An 18,659-nucleotide genomic window follows, 5' to 3' on the forward strand; every position below is an offset into this window, starting at 1 on the left:
CTTAAAATTACAATTAATAAAAAATTAATTTTTGAAATAAATATATTAAGGCTGGTTTGACAAAGCTTTCGAAAAAGTACTTATGCGTTTTAACTCTTCATTTTGTGTTTAGTAAATCAAAAAGACTATATGTTTGTGTTTGTAACTTTTAAAAGATTCGATACTTTTAAAAGCACCTAAAATAGAGCTTTTCAAAATTAGTTAGTGCTTTTCAAAATTTAAAAGTCTAATATAACTTTGTATGTTAACTAATTTTTAAATTTAATGGTTACATTTATGTCTGTTATAATATTTTTAAATTTTAAAAATTATTTTATCAAATGTAATTATTGTTACTTGTGTTTATTGAAAGCTATTTTTAATTTAATTTACCAAACATAAATACTATAATTTTTAAAAAGCCATCTTTTAAAAATTAATTTTTATAAACTACCTTTAAAAAAATAAAAATTTTACCAAAGTAAGCCTAAAAATTTAACTTTTTATTATTATACTCTTAACATATGCTTAAAAACACATCTTAGTTAGATTTTTCAATTTTTTTTTTATTGATAACATTAACAGTGACGACCTTGTCAACTTAAAGCTTGTTAATAATTATGCAAGACATACTAATAGTAGTACTCCTTTACAAACAAAGTTACCACGAAGAGAATCTAAATTTCTTAACTTCGCCCACACTAACTAATATATAAAGACACCAATAACAACTTACAGTGACGAACTTATTCATATTACTGTCTATCATGTGATTATCTAATAATAAGATGTGGGGATAAAGGAGAGGATGTGGTGACGAGGAAGCTAAGAAAGGCTAAAGGAGGAGGCGATAGACAACACCACTTTCATATTCACAACTTTCTGGTTTCTGTCACTCGAATGTGTTCTTATCTTTGACCTATGGTCATGCATGTACGCGCGAATGGAGGTTTGTGAAGAGAAATATATATAGTTGATGTCTCATATAAACTTAATGCATTAGATTAATTCATAACGAATAAACATATTAATTAGGGGCGTGATTGCATTAATTTTAATTTGCAATTTAAAGTAAGTGATTCATGTGTGGCAATATTTTTTTTCAAAGATGATTTTGACAAAATTAATAAATATCTCACGAATGCTTTTAACAAATCCGAATTGTTTTCGAGATAAATGGAGAAGAAAAATTTGTTCGCTTACATGATACAATTGATTTCGAGCTAATAACATGGTTTTGAAAATCGAACTGATTGGTTCAATCGTGTTAATTGAGAATTGATCTTCTAATTGATTCGGTTGACATAAAAAATTATTCTGCCAAAAATGAATGAAAAAATTAGTCGAATTGGTAGTTAATCGATAAATTGTCGAAATTAATCTGATTTTTAGAAAGTTAATAATGGTTCGCTTTTTTTTTTTGTTTAAATTCCCCAAAATGGCGCCATTTCAATTTAAAAAAAAAAAAGAAAATGCTCCCCCCTCTCTGAGACTCACAATTCCAACGATCTAACTTTAAACCTTTGACTATAGTAGCCTAACTACTAAATTCAAATTCATTATCGAGCTCTTTTTCTGTGGTAGAGGACGTTGTCGTTGTCGGCTAAGACAGCAGGTGTTGTCGTCGCTTGTGAAAGATTTGCTCGCTTCTCGTCGCTTGTGAAAGATTTGCTCGCTTCTCCTCGATGTCACACGAAAGCCTACTCGGAGCGGTTGGCATTGCCGTCTCGAAGGACTGTTCCGTCGTCGTCTCTACTCGATTTGTTGGTGCTCTGTGTGTGTGTGTGTGTGTGTGACGTTTCTCTTTGCTCGGCTATGGAGTATTCGTCACATCATCACCTCCCTTCCTCCCTCGCCTCTGGTAAGCACCGCTGCTTCAATTATTTTGGTTATTTTCTTAATTTTACTTATTTTGATTTCTGAGTTGTTAATGGTGCTATGGTGCAGTGCTTCACTGCATTGTTTATATTGGAATTTGTCTGATTTTGAGTTATTTATGCTGATTTTTCTGATTCTAAATTGTTGATACTTGATAGTGCTGAGGTGTAGTGCTTCACTGCATTGTTTATGCTGATTTTTCTGATTCTGTTGTTATTTTTTTGTTTTTATAATTTTTATGAAATTGGAATAATTTTTGTGGTAGAATATTATGTTTTTGTCATTTATGTACTGTTGAGTTTGAATAAACAATAACAATAATTTACCAACGCAAGTTGGCACACATGGATGAGGGTCTGTGTCCCTTAATCATCTCTCCCGGGTTCGATACTCATTGGAGGATGCGAATAGAGCTTGCTTACTTGGGAAGGTCGCCCACTTTGTGCCTTTGTAGTACCCGAGGGATTAGTCATTGGACTTCCAGCCTGATGGATACCCTTGTGCAAACAAAAAAACAATAACAATAATTTGACGATGATCAAACATTATAACATTGAGTAAAAAAATTCAAAGTGTGTGAATAATCTGTTTTGGCTAAGTGTGCAGGCCAAATTCAAAAGAAAGAGCAACAAGCAAAGCCCAATGATAGTTCAGACCTATGATCAAAGCATTTAACTAATTCACTCACTAATGACCCAAGAAATAATTGCTAATCACTAACCTAGATGGAAAGCAACTCATTTTTCTCTAAACCACAAAGCAAGGTGACCGAAGTCATTCTCTCTCTTCTCTCTTTTCTAACCCACGTGAAGAAGTCCCAAAAGAAAGTAAGGAAAAGAGAGTCTGATTAGGGTTCAAATCAAGAAAAAAAAGTGAATTATTAAAATCAAGAAACAAAAGAAAAAAGAAGAAAAAAGTCAAAAGCTAAGGCTCAAAGGTAAAGATTAAATCGAAAGGTGAATCAGAAAATTTTTCTTTGTACTTTATTGTTGCTTGTTGAAGATGCTTTCTCCCTACATGCACCGAACAGAAAACTTGAAGAAAATGGAGGTTATGAAGTTCTACTACAAATTAAGAGTCAAGAACTAAACTTGGAGCCAAAGTATTAATGAATGGCTCAGATCTTTGAAGAAATTTGAAAAAGGTATGAAAAAAGAGAAGCAGTTAGGTAAGAATACATGTTGAAATTAATCGCTACTGTTGTCTCATTTCTCTTATGTGCTGTTGCTGCTGTGTTATTAGAGGAAGAAGTCAAAGCTGTTCAAACCAAGTTTCAAATTTTGAAAGCTCTACTCTATTAAAGGTGTAAACGGCCAGATATTAGACTAAGGAGTGAGCACACAAGTTTGAATTTTCATATCTTTCAAGTTAATGCTTCTTCTCTTTTATGAGTTTACATTAAATTTTCTTTTTTTTTAATGTTCATCTTTCTTTGTTTCTTTTCAATGGAAACAAGGCATTAAGTGAGGAATCAGTAAAAGTCATTGAGAGAAAAGGTAAAGAGAGTTATCTAAAAAAAGCCAGAAATTATGTCAAAACTCTTTTGTATGTTTTTCTGTTTTGTACACATGATTTTGAGGGGATTCCCTTGATAAGTTGGGTGAGCAATGAGCACTTAGTGGTTGCAAGTCTAGGGAGTGAACCTAGCAAAATCTAACTTGGGTAGAAGCTGGGTTTGTCCCAGATAGGATTTGGTTGAATTCTAGAAAAATTGGTATTTGTAATAATTGTGAATGATAGTGAAAATTCTACCACTGTTGTGGGAGAGATTAGATGTATGTCACATTTCACAAGGTGGCTGAACCAGAATATATCGTTGTGTGATTCTCTCTTCTCTACTCTTCTTCTGTTTTCTTTTGATATGAGATAAAATAAAAGTGTCTCTTAGCTTGCATTGCCTATTTCACAGCTATGCAAACATAAAGAGTTGCTCTGTTCCTAAATGCATTGTGAAGAGTCCAAAAAAATTTGTCTTTTAAAATTTTAACTTGACAGACTTAACAGCAACAAAGGGTTTATTTGGATGAGCTTCTAAAAAAGATCTTTCTTTGAGTTATCTTTTTTTAAAAGATTTTATAGAAAGTAAAAGTAATTTTATGTTTGGATATTGTTACCAGATCAAAAAGAAACAAACGTATAGCTGTATGGAAGTACACAATTAAGACTAGGTATAAATCTGTGAAAGTGTATATGGTATAGAATTAATGGAAAAATTGGGAATGTGTACAAAATTTGGGTAAGATAGGAAGTTCCAAGTTCACCTGTGCAAAAAAAGGAATGAATCAGCACAGAGTAAGTAAATAGAAGGAAATGACAGAGAGAATGAAAGATAGATATAAAAAGAAGGCTCTCACAATTTCCTCCCCTTTCTCAGTTCGCTGTTGCTCCTTCATATTGGCTCCTCACTCCTCTCCTTCCATGTGAAAGTTTGTTAGATCCCTTCTGTTGCTCCCCTTTTTTCTAACGGTTCTCTCTCTCTCTCACTTGTAACATTACCCCCTCCATTGAAATGGACCTTGTCCTCAAGGTCAAAACTGGGATATTGTGTCTTCATTTCTTCATAGGGTTCCCACGTTGCCTCCTCTCCCGAGGTATTTTGCCACTTAATAAGAACTTCTTCAATCCACTTGCCATCTTTTTTTATCATTCGATGCCCCAAGGTAGTCTGAGGTTGTAATTGATATCCCTTCTCATCTACTAACAGCGGAGAAGGGATGGTAGCTGGTGATGGGACCCTACACACTTCTTGAGCAGAGATATGTGAAAGACATGGTGGATTCGGGATGTATTGGGGAGTTCCAGCTTGTAGGCTACCTTACCTATTCGAGCAATGACGGGAAAAGGACCAAAATAATGCATGGATAATTTCTGGTTCCGCCTCAGGGTCACGGATCGCTGGCGATAAGGCTGTAGCTTGACGTACACAAAATCTCCCACCTGAAATTATAATTCTCTGCGTTTGCTATCTGCCTGGTTCTTCATCCTAGTTTGGGCCTTCTGTAAGTTCAGTTTTAAGGAAGCTAACACCGAGTCTCGTAGGAGTAGTTATTCTTGTAGAGCTGGGGGATCCTTTGGGTAGGGTTCATATCGCAATAAAGTAGGAGGGTCCTTGCCGAACACTGCTTTGTATGGTGACATGCCGATAGAGGAATGAAAGGAAGTGTTATAGCTAAAAGCCACCCACGGTAAAAGGTTATACCAATCCTTCGGGTTCTCTTGCGTATAGCACCGCAGATACATCTCTAGGCAATGATTTAGCACCTCAGTTTGGCCATCAGATTCCAGGTGGTATGCTGAGCTTCTAGCCAAGCGTATACTTTGGCCCTTGCAGCACTGCTCCCAGAACTTGCTCGTGAAGACTTTGTCCCGATCAGAGACAATGGACTGTGGCAAACCATGGACACTCACCACATCGCGAAGAAAGACCTCTGCCACTTTTGGTGCTGTGAAATTAGCCGGGAGCGATATGAAATGAGCAAATTTTGATAAACGATATACCACAACTAATATGACGGAGCAGCCGTGGGCTGGGGGTGAACCGGTGATGAAGTCCATCGAAAGATCTTGCCAAATATGTGTTAGAATAGGGAGAGGTTCCAACAAACCGGCCGGAGGTTGAGTGCTGTATTTGGCCTGTTGGCAAATGGAGCAAGATTTGATGTAGTCCTTCACGGATTGCGCCATGTTCTTCCAATAAAATTGGGCGGATAATCTGGATAATGTTTTTTTGCACGCCGCCATGGCCACCCACAATTGAATCATGAAATTCTCGTAACAGGTGTTGCACCAGAGATGAAGAATTTGGAATTAGTAACCGGTTAGTCCAGTACCAAAGCCCACCACGGTTCTGCAGCTTACCAGAATTCATCTCATCCTCAGAAAATTCAGTTTCTGGCCGAAACCGTTGATGCTCATCCTTTAAGAGCGGTAGTAATGCCCAAGAAGATGTAGAGAGCTGCCAGAATGATCTGGACAATCCGTCTGCTGCTTTATTCTCGCACCCCTGCTTGTATTCTATAGAGAAATCATAACCAAGTAGTTTGGCCAACCAGGTTTGCTGTTCTGGTGTCTGAATGACTTGCGTTTGGAGTTCCTTCAAGCTTTTATGGTCCGTGCGGATGACAAACTTATGGCCTAATAAATAATGTCGAAACTTAGTCACTGCCGCGAGAATTGCTTGCATTTCTCTTGCATATGCCGATTGTTTCTGTGCCGTTGGTGCTAGCATTTTGGAGAAATAAGCAATGGGGTGACCGTCTTGGCTTAGAATAGCCCCAATTCCAGTTCCAGATGCATCAGTTTCCAAAACAAAAGGCTTAGAAAAATCAGGTAAAGCCAATACTGGAGCATGAGAGAGAACCTCCTTCAATTTCACAAAAGCCATTGTGGCACAATCAGACCAGAGAAAACCATCCTTCTTTAGGAGGTCAGTTAGAGGACTCGCAAGGATAGCGAAATTCCGGATGAATTTACGGTAATAGCTAGCCAAACCGAGAAAAGCACGTAATTGTTTGAGTGATGTAGGGAGCGGCCATTGAGTAATAGCTTGCACCTTTGACTCGTCGACCCGGACACCCTTCCGTGATACCACATGGCCCAAATAATCAACCTGTGTCTGCCCGAATGAGCACTTAGAAAGTTTGGCAAATAAAACATTCTCTTTCAATATGGATAGCACCTGTCGCAAATGCTCCAAATGAGAGGGACAATCTGGACTGTATACTAGTATGTCATCGAAGAAAACCAACACAAATTTTTGAAGAACGGCAACAAACACCGAGTTCATGAGGCATTGGAAGGTAGTTGGAGCGTTGGTCAACCCAAACGGCACTACCAACCATTCGTACAAGCCTTGGTGAGTCCGAAACGCAGTCTTGTAACGATCCTCTGGCTTAACACGAACTTGATGATACCCGGCCCGCAAGTCCAATTTTGAAAAATATTGGGCACCGCAAAGTTCATCCAGAAGTTCATCCACGGTCGGCATAGGAAAAGAGTCCTTAATGGTCACAGCATTTAAAGCTCGATAGTCGATACAAAATCACCAAGAGCCATCCTTTTTCTTAACAAGAAGGACCAGAGAAGAGAAAGGACTGGCACTTGGTTGTATAATTCCTTCGGCCAGCATTTCACACACAATTCTCTCAATTTCGAATTTCTGACTATGTGGGTACCGGTAAGGTCGCACCTTTACAGGTGCCGAGTTGGACAGCAAGTGAATTTCATGATCACGAGAATGCACCGGGGGTAACCCGTGGGGTGTATCAAAGACCTCTTTAAAGGAGTACAATAGCTTTTCCAAATCTGGAGGCATGGAAGTGGGCAGGTCTAGTACCAGTTGACATTCTTCAGTTATAGGGTGCAACTGGAGAGTATATAATTCCAAAATCTCTTGTGCAGCATGTAAACGCTTGAGATTGTTAAACTGAGCTTGAGTAGGCAAGTGAGTCAATTCACCCTGCAAGGTCACAAGCTTGTTACCATCCATAAAAGTAATGAACTTCTTCCTATAGTTCACCAAATGAGTATCCAAAGTCTCGAGCCAAACATCACCCAAAACAAGTTCCTCGGTCGCTATTGGGAGGACAAAAGCTGTGATGAATAGCGTGTGGCCTTGAATCATTACAGGCACCTATCAGACTTCCCCGTCACATTGTAATAAGTCGCCATTCTCAACTTCAACTTGAAATTGTGGAGCCTGGTGAATGGGTAGATTCAAATGCTGGGCTAAGGAAGGGTGGATAAAATTATCCGAACTATCACAATCCATCAAAATTCGGACCTCTCTACCCTGAACATTCCCAGAGAAGCGAATAGACCTCTTGGTCAGTCTCCCCGTTAGCACATTATAGGACAAGTGCAAGGGTTCTGGTGTTGCCACTACCTCAGAAGGCTCGTCTGGCTGCTTAATCTCATGAATTTCTTCTGACAGGGGTTCATCAGATGGCACTTCTTCCATTGTCTGAATTAGAAAGTAATGCTTGGCTGTACATTTGTGGCCAGATAAGTACTTCTCATCGCATGTAAAACACACCCCCTTCTCCCGTCGAAATTGAATCTCAGTAGGGGTTAATTTGCGCAAGGTCCCTGTCTTAGTGGGTGTGGCTAGTAAAGGGGCATTTTGTGGCGAGGTGACCGCAGATGGGGGTGAGAGGGGAGGTTTGGGGGAATGAGTAGCGGGCGATTTCAAATAAGGGGGAGACGAGAGTGAGTTCCGCCAACGCTGGGGCTGTGGTAAAAATTTTTCGTCAAACAATTTGACCAACGACACCGCATGCCACAGAAATGTGGGGGAGCGAGACTTGACCTCGCGTTTGAGCTCCGGGATTAACCCACCAATAAAACAGTCTAACAACAGGGTATCATCCAATCCATATGCTCTCGCGGCCAGGTCATTAAAAGCATCAAAGTATTTTGTGACTGATGAAGATTGTTTCAGCTTAAACAATTCCTTGCGAGGGTTCTCAAATTGCGATGGTCCAAATTTCTCCCAAGTTTGGAACCAAGCCAGAGCTTTGCCTTCTAAGCTGACCGCAACTATGTCGAGTTTCTGATCCTCGGGAATATCATAAATCCTAAAGAATCTCTCAGCCCTAAAACTCCACTGCAACACATCATCACCGCCGGAGAAGTGTGGAAAGTCCACCTTCATCTGGCGTGGCGGAGCAAAGACGGAGGGCTGAGCATATGGTTTTGGGGATTCCTCCACTCTCGGGGCTAGGTGGGCCTGAGTCGCTGCCAAAGATTGTGCCATCGCCGTGAGTTGTTCTTGCTGGCCATCAACCTGTTCAGTCAATTTGGTGATAGCCACCTGCATCGATTGTAATCGAGTATTTTATGCCATGACTCAACGAGAGCATCAATTGTTACCAAATAAAAAAGGAACAAACGTATAGCTGTATGGAAGTACACAATTAAGACTAGGTATAAATCTGTGGAAGTGTATATGGTATAAAATTAATGAAAAAATTGGAAATGTGTACAAAATTTGGGTAAGATAGGAAGTTCCAAGTTCACCTGTGCAAAAAAAGGAATGAATCAGCACAGAGTAAGTAAATAGAAGGAAATGACAGAGAGAATGAAAGATAGATGCAGAAAGAAGGCTCTCACAATTTCCTCCCCTTTCTCAGTCCGCTGCTGCTCCTTCATATTGGCTCCTCACTCCTCTCCTTCCATGTGAAAGTTTGTTAGATCCCTTCTGTTGCTCCCCTTTTTCTAACGGTTCTTTCTCTCTCTCACTTGTAACAGATATCTCATGCAAAAAAATCTTTTTATCTATCAATTATGTTTGGGTATAATAATATAAAAGTACTTTTTTGTTTATTTATTATGTAAAATTATAAAATCTTAAATTTTATTAATTTAAAAATTATTTAATTAAATATTTAAAATTATATATTAAATTTTTAATATTTTTATATTTAGTTAAATCGATAAACTCCAGTTAAATTCTAATTGAATTTTTGAATTATTAAACCAATCGCTGTACGAATTTGGTTCTCGCAACCTTTGGTTAATAATCAACTATGAAAATCTTAGCAGTTAGGAAACCAACATGAGTCATATAAATTGCACAATTGATTTTAGTTCCTCATAATTGATTAGAGTAAAGTATTGTTTTTATCTTTTAACGTTTGGGGTAAATTCTATTTGTGTCCTTAATATTTAAATCATCCTATTTGTATCCCTAACGCTTGTAAAAGTGATTCAATGTTATCCTACCGTCAATTACACATCATGAGCGCTTTAGTTTGAGTTTTAAAAATCACTTCCTGAAGTTAGAATACAAATGTCTGGGATAGAATCGATGATCTATTCCAAAAAGTAGCTCATTAAATGTTGAAACTAATTCCTACAATATTTACATAATTCTCTTTTCTAGGGACATAATTGAATCTAAACACAAATAGTGAGTATAATATTAAAATCGAACACATCCAAGTGAGACCTAATTGAGAATGAATACATCCAACTGAGAATAATTGAAAAATATAATATGATTTGTTAGTATAATTGATAGTAGGATAACATTGAATCACTTTTATAAACGTTAAGGATACAAATAGGACGATTTAAACGTTAGAGACACAAATAGAACTTACCCCAAACGTTAGAAAAAAAAATGATACTTTACTCTAATTGATTATGGATCGATTGAGATCTTCAACACTAATAAAAACATGCTCTCTAACTATATATTTTCTATTTTTAAAATAATTATATTTATATTTTTTAGATTTATTAAAAATTAATGTATAAAATAAAAGAGACATTTATTTTAAAAGGTGAAAAATTTAATTAAAAAAAGTAACATTATGTAATGTAGGAATAATTGTTAACACGTAAAATTATTATAATAATTATTATTAATTTTGTTTAAATCTAATCCCACAACTCTACAAATAAGAATGGATGCAGGTCGGACTATTCAACAAGAATTTGTGACTCTGTTCGATTTGACTTATTTTATTAAACAGGCTAAATTTAAATTTTTTGTAAAACCTATTACTTAAAAATATCAGGTCATAGGCTTTAAGAAAAAGCCTATAAAACTTGTTACATCAGCTCGTCAAAATATCTTTTGTAAAAATAAATTATTCTTAGAGTAAATTATCATTTTTACTCACGAAAATTGAAAACGCTAGTATATTTATTCATAGAAGACATAAATTATCATTCATATCTATAAAAAATAGATTTTAGTTGGCAAAATTATTCAAACTTTAAAAAATAAAATAAAATTCTCAAATTACCCTTATTTCCACCTTTATTGCCATCATCTCTCTTCTCTTTTCTCTCTCTCTCTCTCTTTCTCTCTAAATATTCTTAGGGACTCCAATCCCAAACTCTACCACCATTATCCTTCCCACCTACTACCATTACTGCATCCATTACTATCACCACCACCGCCATTGCCACCCTTTCTCCTCCCTCCACCTCTTCGACCCTGATCTCAACCTCAATTGCAGGCTCCGCTTGCCCCTTACCTTTCTCCCTTCCGAAGATTCAATCCCGTCACCTCCTCCTTTATTGTTTCTCTCTATATACAAAGAAACAACACAATAAACTATACAAAAAGATTCAAAAACACCCTTACACTCAAAATAACACAACAAATTCCAAAATTTTTTTTTCTTTCTACAAAAAAAAAAAAAACTTTTTTCACCTGTCTAAATCACTAATGTTCCAACTAATCTGATACTACGTTCATTTAATGCTAATTTGATTCAAATAAATTTATGAAGATAATAACATAATAATGAAAAGAGGGATCTTTACTTGAGGAGGCAAAGATCGGAGAGAGTGTGTGAGAGCTTGATGTGGCCGAACTCGAAGGCGTGCATGGTAGGTAGATGCAGAAAAGGTCGGTGGCGAATTCGCAGCTATTGAGAGGGAACTTCTCTGATTTGGGCTACTTGGTGGCGGGAGAGTTTTCAAGGTCCCTGAAGAGTAACCTACCGGTATCGACCGCCGTGACGCTCCGTGGCATCCTTAGATTCCAACAAATCACTCATACTACTCGCAGCATCCTCAGATCTAGGATTTCTTTTCGGCATAGATAGAAGCTGAGCTTGCGTTAGATGATTATGCTGGTGATGGTGGTGCTGGTGTTGTTGAGACGCGACCGACACCGATAAGGGAGTGTGTGGCAAAGGGGTTAGAGTGACGGTTGAGGAGGAGGGCAAGGCGGTGGTATTGAGCGACGATGTTGAGATTGGAGTCGCCGAGAACATTGAGAGAGAGAAGAGGGAGAGATGATGGTAGTAGTAGTAGTGGAGAGAATAGTAGTTTGAGAATTTTATTTATTTTTTTAGGTTTTGGATAATTTTGCTTGCAAAAATCTATTTTTTATGGACAATAATTTTAAATTATTTAAACTGAGTTGTTATTATCTTTCCAACATCATTTTTATATTAAAGAGTCTTTAATTTCATTAGCAAAACTCTCTTGATAAATGTGTGTATCTTAATTACACATGTGTCTATGTCAAGTTATGTGCGGGTAAAAAGATTTCTCGATCAGGAAAAAAAGGCCCAAGGCAAGAGTGTAAGAAGAAGGACTTTAGCCGAACACAGCTAATATAGTTTTTGTTTCGTTGATTTTCTGAGAAAACTGAAAAAGTCTCCATTTCCTTGAGTTGAATTTTGAAGAATGTTAGGAATTCCTAGAGCCACATATGTAACACGTAACAGAGACAAGAAGGAGAAAGACAGAGAGAGGAAAATTAAGGAAGTGGTGGAGGTAGAGTTATTAGAGGCAGAGTGTATTAGTATTATTTGATTTGAGTCCATGGATGGGAGTGGTGGGGATGAATCCCCTTATGGAAATGAAATGATCTCATTATTCAGTATTCACCACGAAATTAATTTGTTGTTTCTATGCAATATCGAATTTTTCTCCACCCGAGAATAATCAGGACATTAATCTTACACCTCAAATATTACTAGTATAATTGAGCCTTAAAAACGATGTCTACATGTTCTTATCTAGAGAAGTTGTCCTTTTAGTAGAGAACAACAGTGACCATAACCAATGCTGTAGAAAGATAATGAGATGAGTCCCAAAGAGGGTTGTGTGGTAACAAAGTCTCCTCAGCATTGGTGGATTAGGGAAAAGATTCAATGGCAACCTCAAAGTATTGGGCCAATAGAGTGTGATGAAGAACTTGAAGCAATATATGTTTGCCACGTGGCAGGGTGCGTAATCTTGGTTGTGTGGACGTTAGAGCCCTAACCACCAATCCTGAGGATGTGAATTTGTGTACACTCAACGAGGCGACTGCTATAAGTCCAAGCCTTGCATCATTTCTGCTCCCAGTGGTAGGCTTCCTCTGCATTTTCTCTCCAGTCTTCCCTTTCTTTGCTAATCGCTTGCTACAAGAGTGCTATGGCTTCCTCCGTCTCCACAGTCGGAGTTGTGAACAGAACCCTAGTACGATTCAGTCTCTTACACTCTACTTATTTGATTTTATACAAGTATAGTATTAATTAAGTATTGCATTGCAGCTGAGCTTCAATGGATCAGGAGGAGGAAGCTCGGTTCCAAGCTCAGCGTTCTTGGGAAGCAGCTTGAAGAAGGTTCAGTCGAGAATCCCAAACACGAAGGTGAGCCCTGGATGCTTGAAGATTGTGGCGGCGAAAGAGATAGACGAGGAGAGCCAGACAGATGGGGACAGATGGAGGGGTCTGGCATACGATATATCGGATGATCAGCAAGACATCACGAGGGGTAAGGGTATGGTCGACAGCCTTTTCCAAGCCCCTATGCAAACCGGAACTCACTACGCTGTCATGAGCTCTTATGAGTACCTCAGCCAGGGGCTTCGCCAGTCAGTCTCTCTTATTCATTAACTCCCACCTTCTTTCTTTCTTTCTTAACCTCATTCATTCATTCTCTTATTCTTATTCATTAGGTACGACATTGACAACATGCTTGACGGCTTCTACATTGCCCCTGCTTTTATGGACAAGCTTGTTGTTCACATCACCAAGAACTTCATGACCCTCCCCAACATCAAGGCATGAGTCTCTTACTTACTTATTTTCACACCTCATTCAATCAACTAATATTTGAGCATACAGGTTCCTCTCATTCTTGGTATCTGGGGAGGCAAGGGTCAAGGAAAGTCGTTCCAATGTGAACTTGTTTTTGCCAAGATGGGAATCAAGTGAGTTGATTGCTTACACACACTACTACTAGAATACCCTATCATTCCGTTTAATTAATGAATGTATATATGCAGCCCAATCATGATGAGTGCTGGAGAGTTGGAAAGTGGAAACGCAGGAGAGCCGGCGAAGCTGATCAGGCAGAGATACCGTGAGGCGGCAGATTTGATCAAGAAGGGGAAGATGTGCTGCCTCTTCATCAACGATCTGGACGCAGGAGCTGGTCGTATGGGCGGAACCACCCAATACACAGTCAACAACCAGATGGTCAACGCCACCCTCATGAACATTGCTGACAACCCAACCAACGTGCAGCTCCCCGGTATGTACAACAAGGAGGAGAACCCACGTGTCCCCATCATCGTCACCGGAAACGATTTCTCCACTCTCTACGCTCCTCTTATCCGTGACGGTCGTATGGAGAAGTTCTACTGGGCTCCCACAAGGGAAGACCGTATTGGTGTCTGCACCGGTATCTTCCGTACCGACAATGTTCCCGCCGATGACATTGTCAAGCTTGTTGACACTTTCCCCGGCCAATCCATTGGTAATTAACTAAATCCATATACATACTTGTGTTGTGTTGTTTAATTCTAAGTAACTCTGATGGGAAATGAAATTATGATGTACAGATTTCTTCGGTGCACTTCGGGCGAGAGTGTACGACGACGAAGTTAGGAAGTGGATCTCAGGAGTTGGAGTGGAGGGAGTTGGAAAGAAGCTTGTGAACTCAAAGGAAGGACCACCAACATTTGAGCAACCAAAGATGACACTGGAGAAGCTGTTGGAGTACGGAAACATGCTTGTGCAAGAACAGGAGAACGTGAAGAGAGTCCAGTTGGCTGACAAGTACTTGAATGAGGCTGCTCTTGGTGACGCCAACGCAGATGCCATCAACAGTGGAACTTTTTTCGGCGCCCAGACATAATTCATCATGTTTCTTAGCGTTTTCGTTTCTGTTATTACGTGCACGGACAACAACATGTTAAGTGTACAATAATTTTTCTTCTCTTATCCTCTTTTATATTCTGGATTCCTGTCCTCTATAATTTTGAGTTATATTGTCTACCATGTTACTGAAATCCACTTTTCTGCCCTTCTCTTTAATTTCTCTGCCTATGTTACTCTATTCTACATATCGAATTCATTCGGAACAGATATCTTCTTTCAAATTCACTGTTAAACTTATCGAGTTTCTTCCCTCCAATTTCAAACAAACATCGCTGTGATTATCAAACGCATGTGGAAGTAACGCTGCTTAGTTACATATACTCAGCTTGTTATTTATGCACGAAAAAGAAAAGGGAAATGCTAACACTAATATTTTATTGAAATTGATTTAAATGTTAGATGGATATAACAGAAAATTATTAGTTAGCTAACAACAAATCCGACGTTATTTTTATTTCAATTTTATTTTGGGTCATATAACAGGCAACATAAACATTTGTGAAATTATATATCATAAATAATAATTTAAGATTTAATATAAAATTTATCACTTTAATGTTTGGTCTTAATTCAATTTAAATTAAATTTTATATTATTTTTAATTATTCTATCAAAATAATTATATAACTAATAAAATTTTATTAAATTTTCATCAAGACGATATTATCTCTTTAAAATAAAACCGATCTCATTTTAATACTCCAAATATTCTATCCTAATTGCTTTAATACTTTTTTTCACTATTTTTTCTCATCCAATATTTTCATGATTGAACTTTAAGAAAATCTGTTAGAACTTAGAATATATCGTTTGAAAGAAAATGGTAACCAGAGAACAAGTGTGTGGGTCCAAACCATATATGTCCTCGTAATAAATGAGTGATTCATTTGTTTATATTTTAGACTGGAAACGAGTGATCCATATTGAAAGTCTCTCTTTTTTTTGGTCAGGGGAAAGTCTCTCTTTTGACCTTATACTGCAAGTCAAGACCAAAAAAAAAGAACTTATACTGCAAGTCTTTTAAAATATTAGCCTTTTTTTTTTTTGGTGACTAAAATATTAGCCTTTGATCCATAGATTGACCATTGTGCTTGTAAAATATTTAAAAAATATGTAACTTGAATGGACCTAACCTAAATGCAACGCAAAATGCCGTGTTGATTTTTTTATTTTAGTTTTTCATAGGTCCAACATGCAGTAAATAAACTGGCCTTTTATTACTGACCAAAAACAAAATTAAAATTAGCCTTTTATTGAATAGGTCCAACAAGAAGATTATATTTTTATTCTTGATCAAATCTTAATTTTTTTTTAAATTTAATTTTGCCTATATACAAATAACTCCCCCCTCTTTTATTTATACAAATAAATTTACAAGTAATTATGACATCAAAAGTATTTCTCAAATCAAGTATTCAAATATAAATGACTTTATAGTTTATACAAGAATAAAGCTCTACTTTAAAAAGAAATTTAAACAAAAAAGGGAAAAAAATACTTTTCCTTTTCTTTGCCACAATGTAATGAAAAATGTTGATTTTACCATGAAAGAAACGATTTTATGATGATCAGAACCAAACATTACGCTGAACATGATTCACAAGATACATACTCATATATGAAGGCTTGATCCTGTGATCAATGTTATTTATAAAATATTGGTGGAGTCATTGACCGAAAAAAGTAAAACAAAATAAAATAGTGCGTGATGAAATGCGTGCCTTTTTACCTAAATGCGCATCTAAAAAACATTAATTCTCAAAATGCGCATGGCTGAAAATTTTTCTGTAAATACGCATAGCCATTTTGTGGCCGCTGCCCGTGAAATGGAAATGAACTCCATTTCAACTATGGTGCCCACGAAATGGGCCACCAATGTCATGCCAACCACACACGAAATGGATATTCCATTTCCATGAGGGCAGCAACGAAATGGAAGGTGATAACTTCAATTGTATAAAATTTATAGTGCTTGGTTTGATTGATTAGGTGTTTAATAATTTTATACTTAAACATAAATAATTAAGATTAATGTTATAATATTGAGTTAAGATGATGCAATGATTGGCCAAAAACAAGAGTAACAACTCAATATTATAACATTAATCTTAATTATTTATGTTTAAGTATAAAATTATTAAACACCTAATCAATCAAACCAAGCACTATAAATTTTATACAACTGAAGTTATCACCTTCCATTTCGTTGCTGCCCTCATGGAAATGGAATATCCATTTCGTGTGTGGTTGGCATGATATTGGTGGCCCATTTCGTGGGCACCATAGTTGAAATGGAGTTCATTTCCATTTCACGGGCAGCGGCCACAAAATGGCTATGCGTATTTACAGAAAAATTTCCAGCCATGCGCATTTTGGGAATTAATATTTTTTAGATGCGCATTTAGGTAAAAAAGCCTGAAATGCGTTTTAGTATTAAGTAAAACACTTTTGAAAAAATTTAAAAGTCAAAGACTTGTCTAACTCAAATAACTTACTTATTTTTATTGGGAAATTATTGATGAATTGTTAAATTTATCAAGAATATTATGATCTTCTAATATTGATATTAGAATAAAAAAAACAACTAAGACCTGTTTAATTCATTCGCATACCTTTTAATATGTTATAATATTATATTCGGATTCAAATTTTAGCAATATCAAGCAATAAATAAAAACTCTTAAAAATATTAGATATATAAATAAATAATGTATATAAATTTATGATGTAATGTCTAAAATTTGAGTTATCCAATCTATCTAAAAAAAACAAATCCCACAATTAGTTATTGAAAGAAGAAGAGAATTTTGAAGAATTTATGAAGTAACTTTTATTGAATGAGAAAGAATGTGTACAGAAAGAAAAGGAACCATATTTTTAATTCTAACAAAACTGATTCTTTTTCACACCCACACTTATTAACTATTCTTGAGGGATATTAACTTGATGGGCTGCTCCTGGTTTATTGAGCTACAGTTGACTTATACTTTGGGCTGTCAATACTCCCCTCAAGCTCAAGTTGCTCCTTGGAACAACGCTGAACTTGTCTTTGAGCTTTTCATAACTGGTTGCTGACAAAGATTTTGTTAAAATATCAGCAACTTGTTCAATTTCAAGAATATGTACAACTTGTAATGACTTCTTGTTGATCTTTTCTCGAACAATTTGGATATCTAACTGAAAGTGTTTCGTTTTGTCATGTAAGACTGGATTTGCAGTGAGCAAAATAGTACTTAAATTGTCACAAAATATTGACAGAGCAGTAGTCAATGCAATTTTCAACTCAGACAGCAAATTCTTCATCCATGTAATCTCTTCTTCACAGGCTGCCAAGCTTCGAAATTCTGCCTCAGTTGACGACCTACTTATAGTTGTTTATTTCCTGCAAGACCAAGTAATCAAATTAGCTCCGAAGAATACACAATAACCCGAAACAGACCTCTAATCCTCTAGATCTGCTGCCCAGTCAGAATCAGAAAAATCATTCAACCTATAGTCATTGCATTTATGTAAGAGCAAACCATATTCTTGTGTTCCTTGAAGATATCGTAAAATCCTCTTCACAGCCTTCCAGTGAGCAAGTAAAGGGTTGTGCATGAATTGAGAAACCTTCCTCACAGCAAAACTCAGGTCAGGCCTAGTGATGGTAACATATTGCAATGTACCTACTACAGATATGAAGAGCTTCAGATCCTCAAATTGTTCTAAATCTGTAGACAGTAACTGCAAAGAGGAGATCATAAGAGTAGGCATAGCACTTGCTATACTCATTCCTAATTTAGACAGTAAGTCTTTAATGTATTTAGTTTGAGATAAATGAAGCTGTCCAGTTTCAGTTTTATGAACCTCAATACCAAGAAAATAGGATAACTCTCCCAAGTCTTTTAGAGTAAAAATCTTGTTTAACTTTTGTATCATAACATCAAGTTCATTCGAATCATTACCAGTGATGATAATGTCATCAACATAACATAGAATATAAATGACATAATGAGAGCCATGTTTGATGAATAAAGATGTATCAGACTTAGTACTAACAAAGCCAAAACTGTTTAGAGTATTACTAAGTTTTAGAAACTATTCTCTCGGAGCCTGTTTGAGGCCATAAATAGCTTTATTTAATTTACACATTAAACTGTCAGAATTATGAGAGAAACCAGTAGGTTGATGCATATATATAGT

The 18,659-nt window shown here is 36.7% G+C and overlaps 1 protein-coding gene across 1 annotated transcript; it reads left to right on the top strand.

Moving 5' to 3' along the window:
• LOC107631286 (ribulose bisphosphate carboxylase/oxygenase activase, chloroplastic) lies at positions 12,541 to 14,633 on the top strand. Its single transcript, XM_016334685.2, has 6 exons — positions 12,541 to 12,789; positions 12,864 to 13,186; positions 13,271 to 13,376; positions 13,440 to 13,525; positions 13,601 to 14,073; positions 14,159 to 14,633. Exons 1-6 carry the CDS (start codon positions 12,745 to 12,747, stop codon positions 14,452 to 14,454), a joined length of 1,329 nt encoding a protein of 442 aa, XP_016190171.1. The 5' UTR covers positions 12,541 to 12,744; the 3' UTR covers positions 14,455 to 14,633.

This window comes from Arachis ipaensis, chromosome B03, assembly GCF_000816755.2.
Source record: "Arachis ipaensis cultivar K30076 chromosome B03, Araip1.1, whole genome shotgun sequence".
Lineage (NCBI taxonomy): Eukaryota > Viridiplantae > Streptophyta > Magnoliopsida > Fabales > Fabaceae > Arachis > Arachis ipaensis.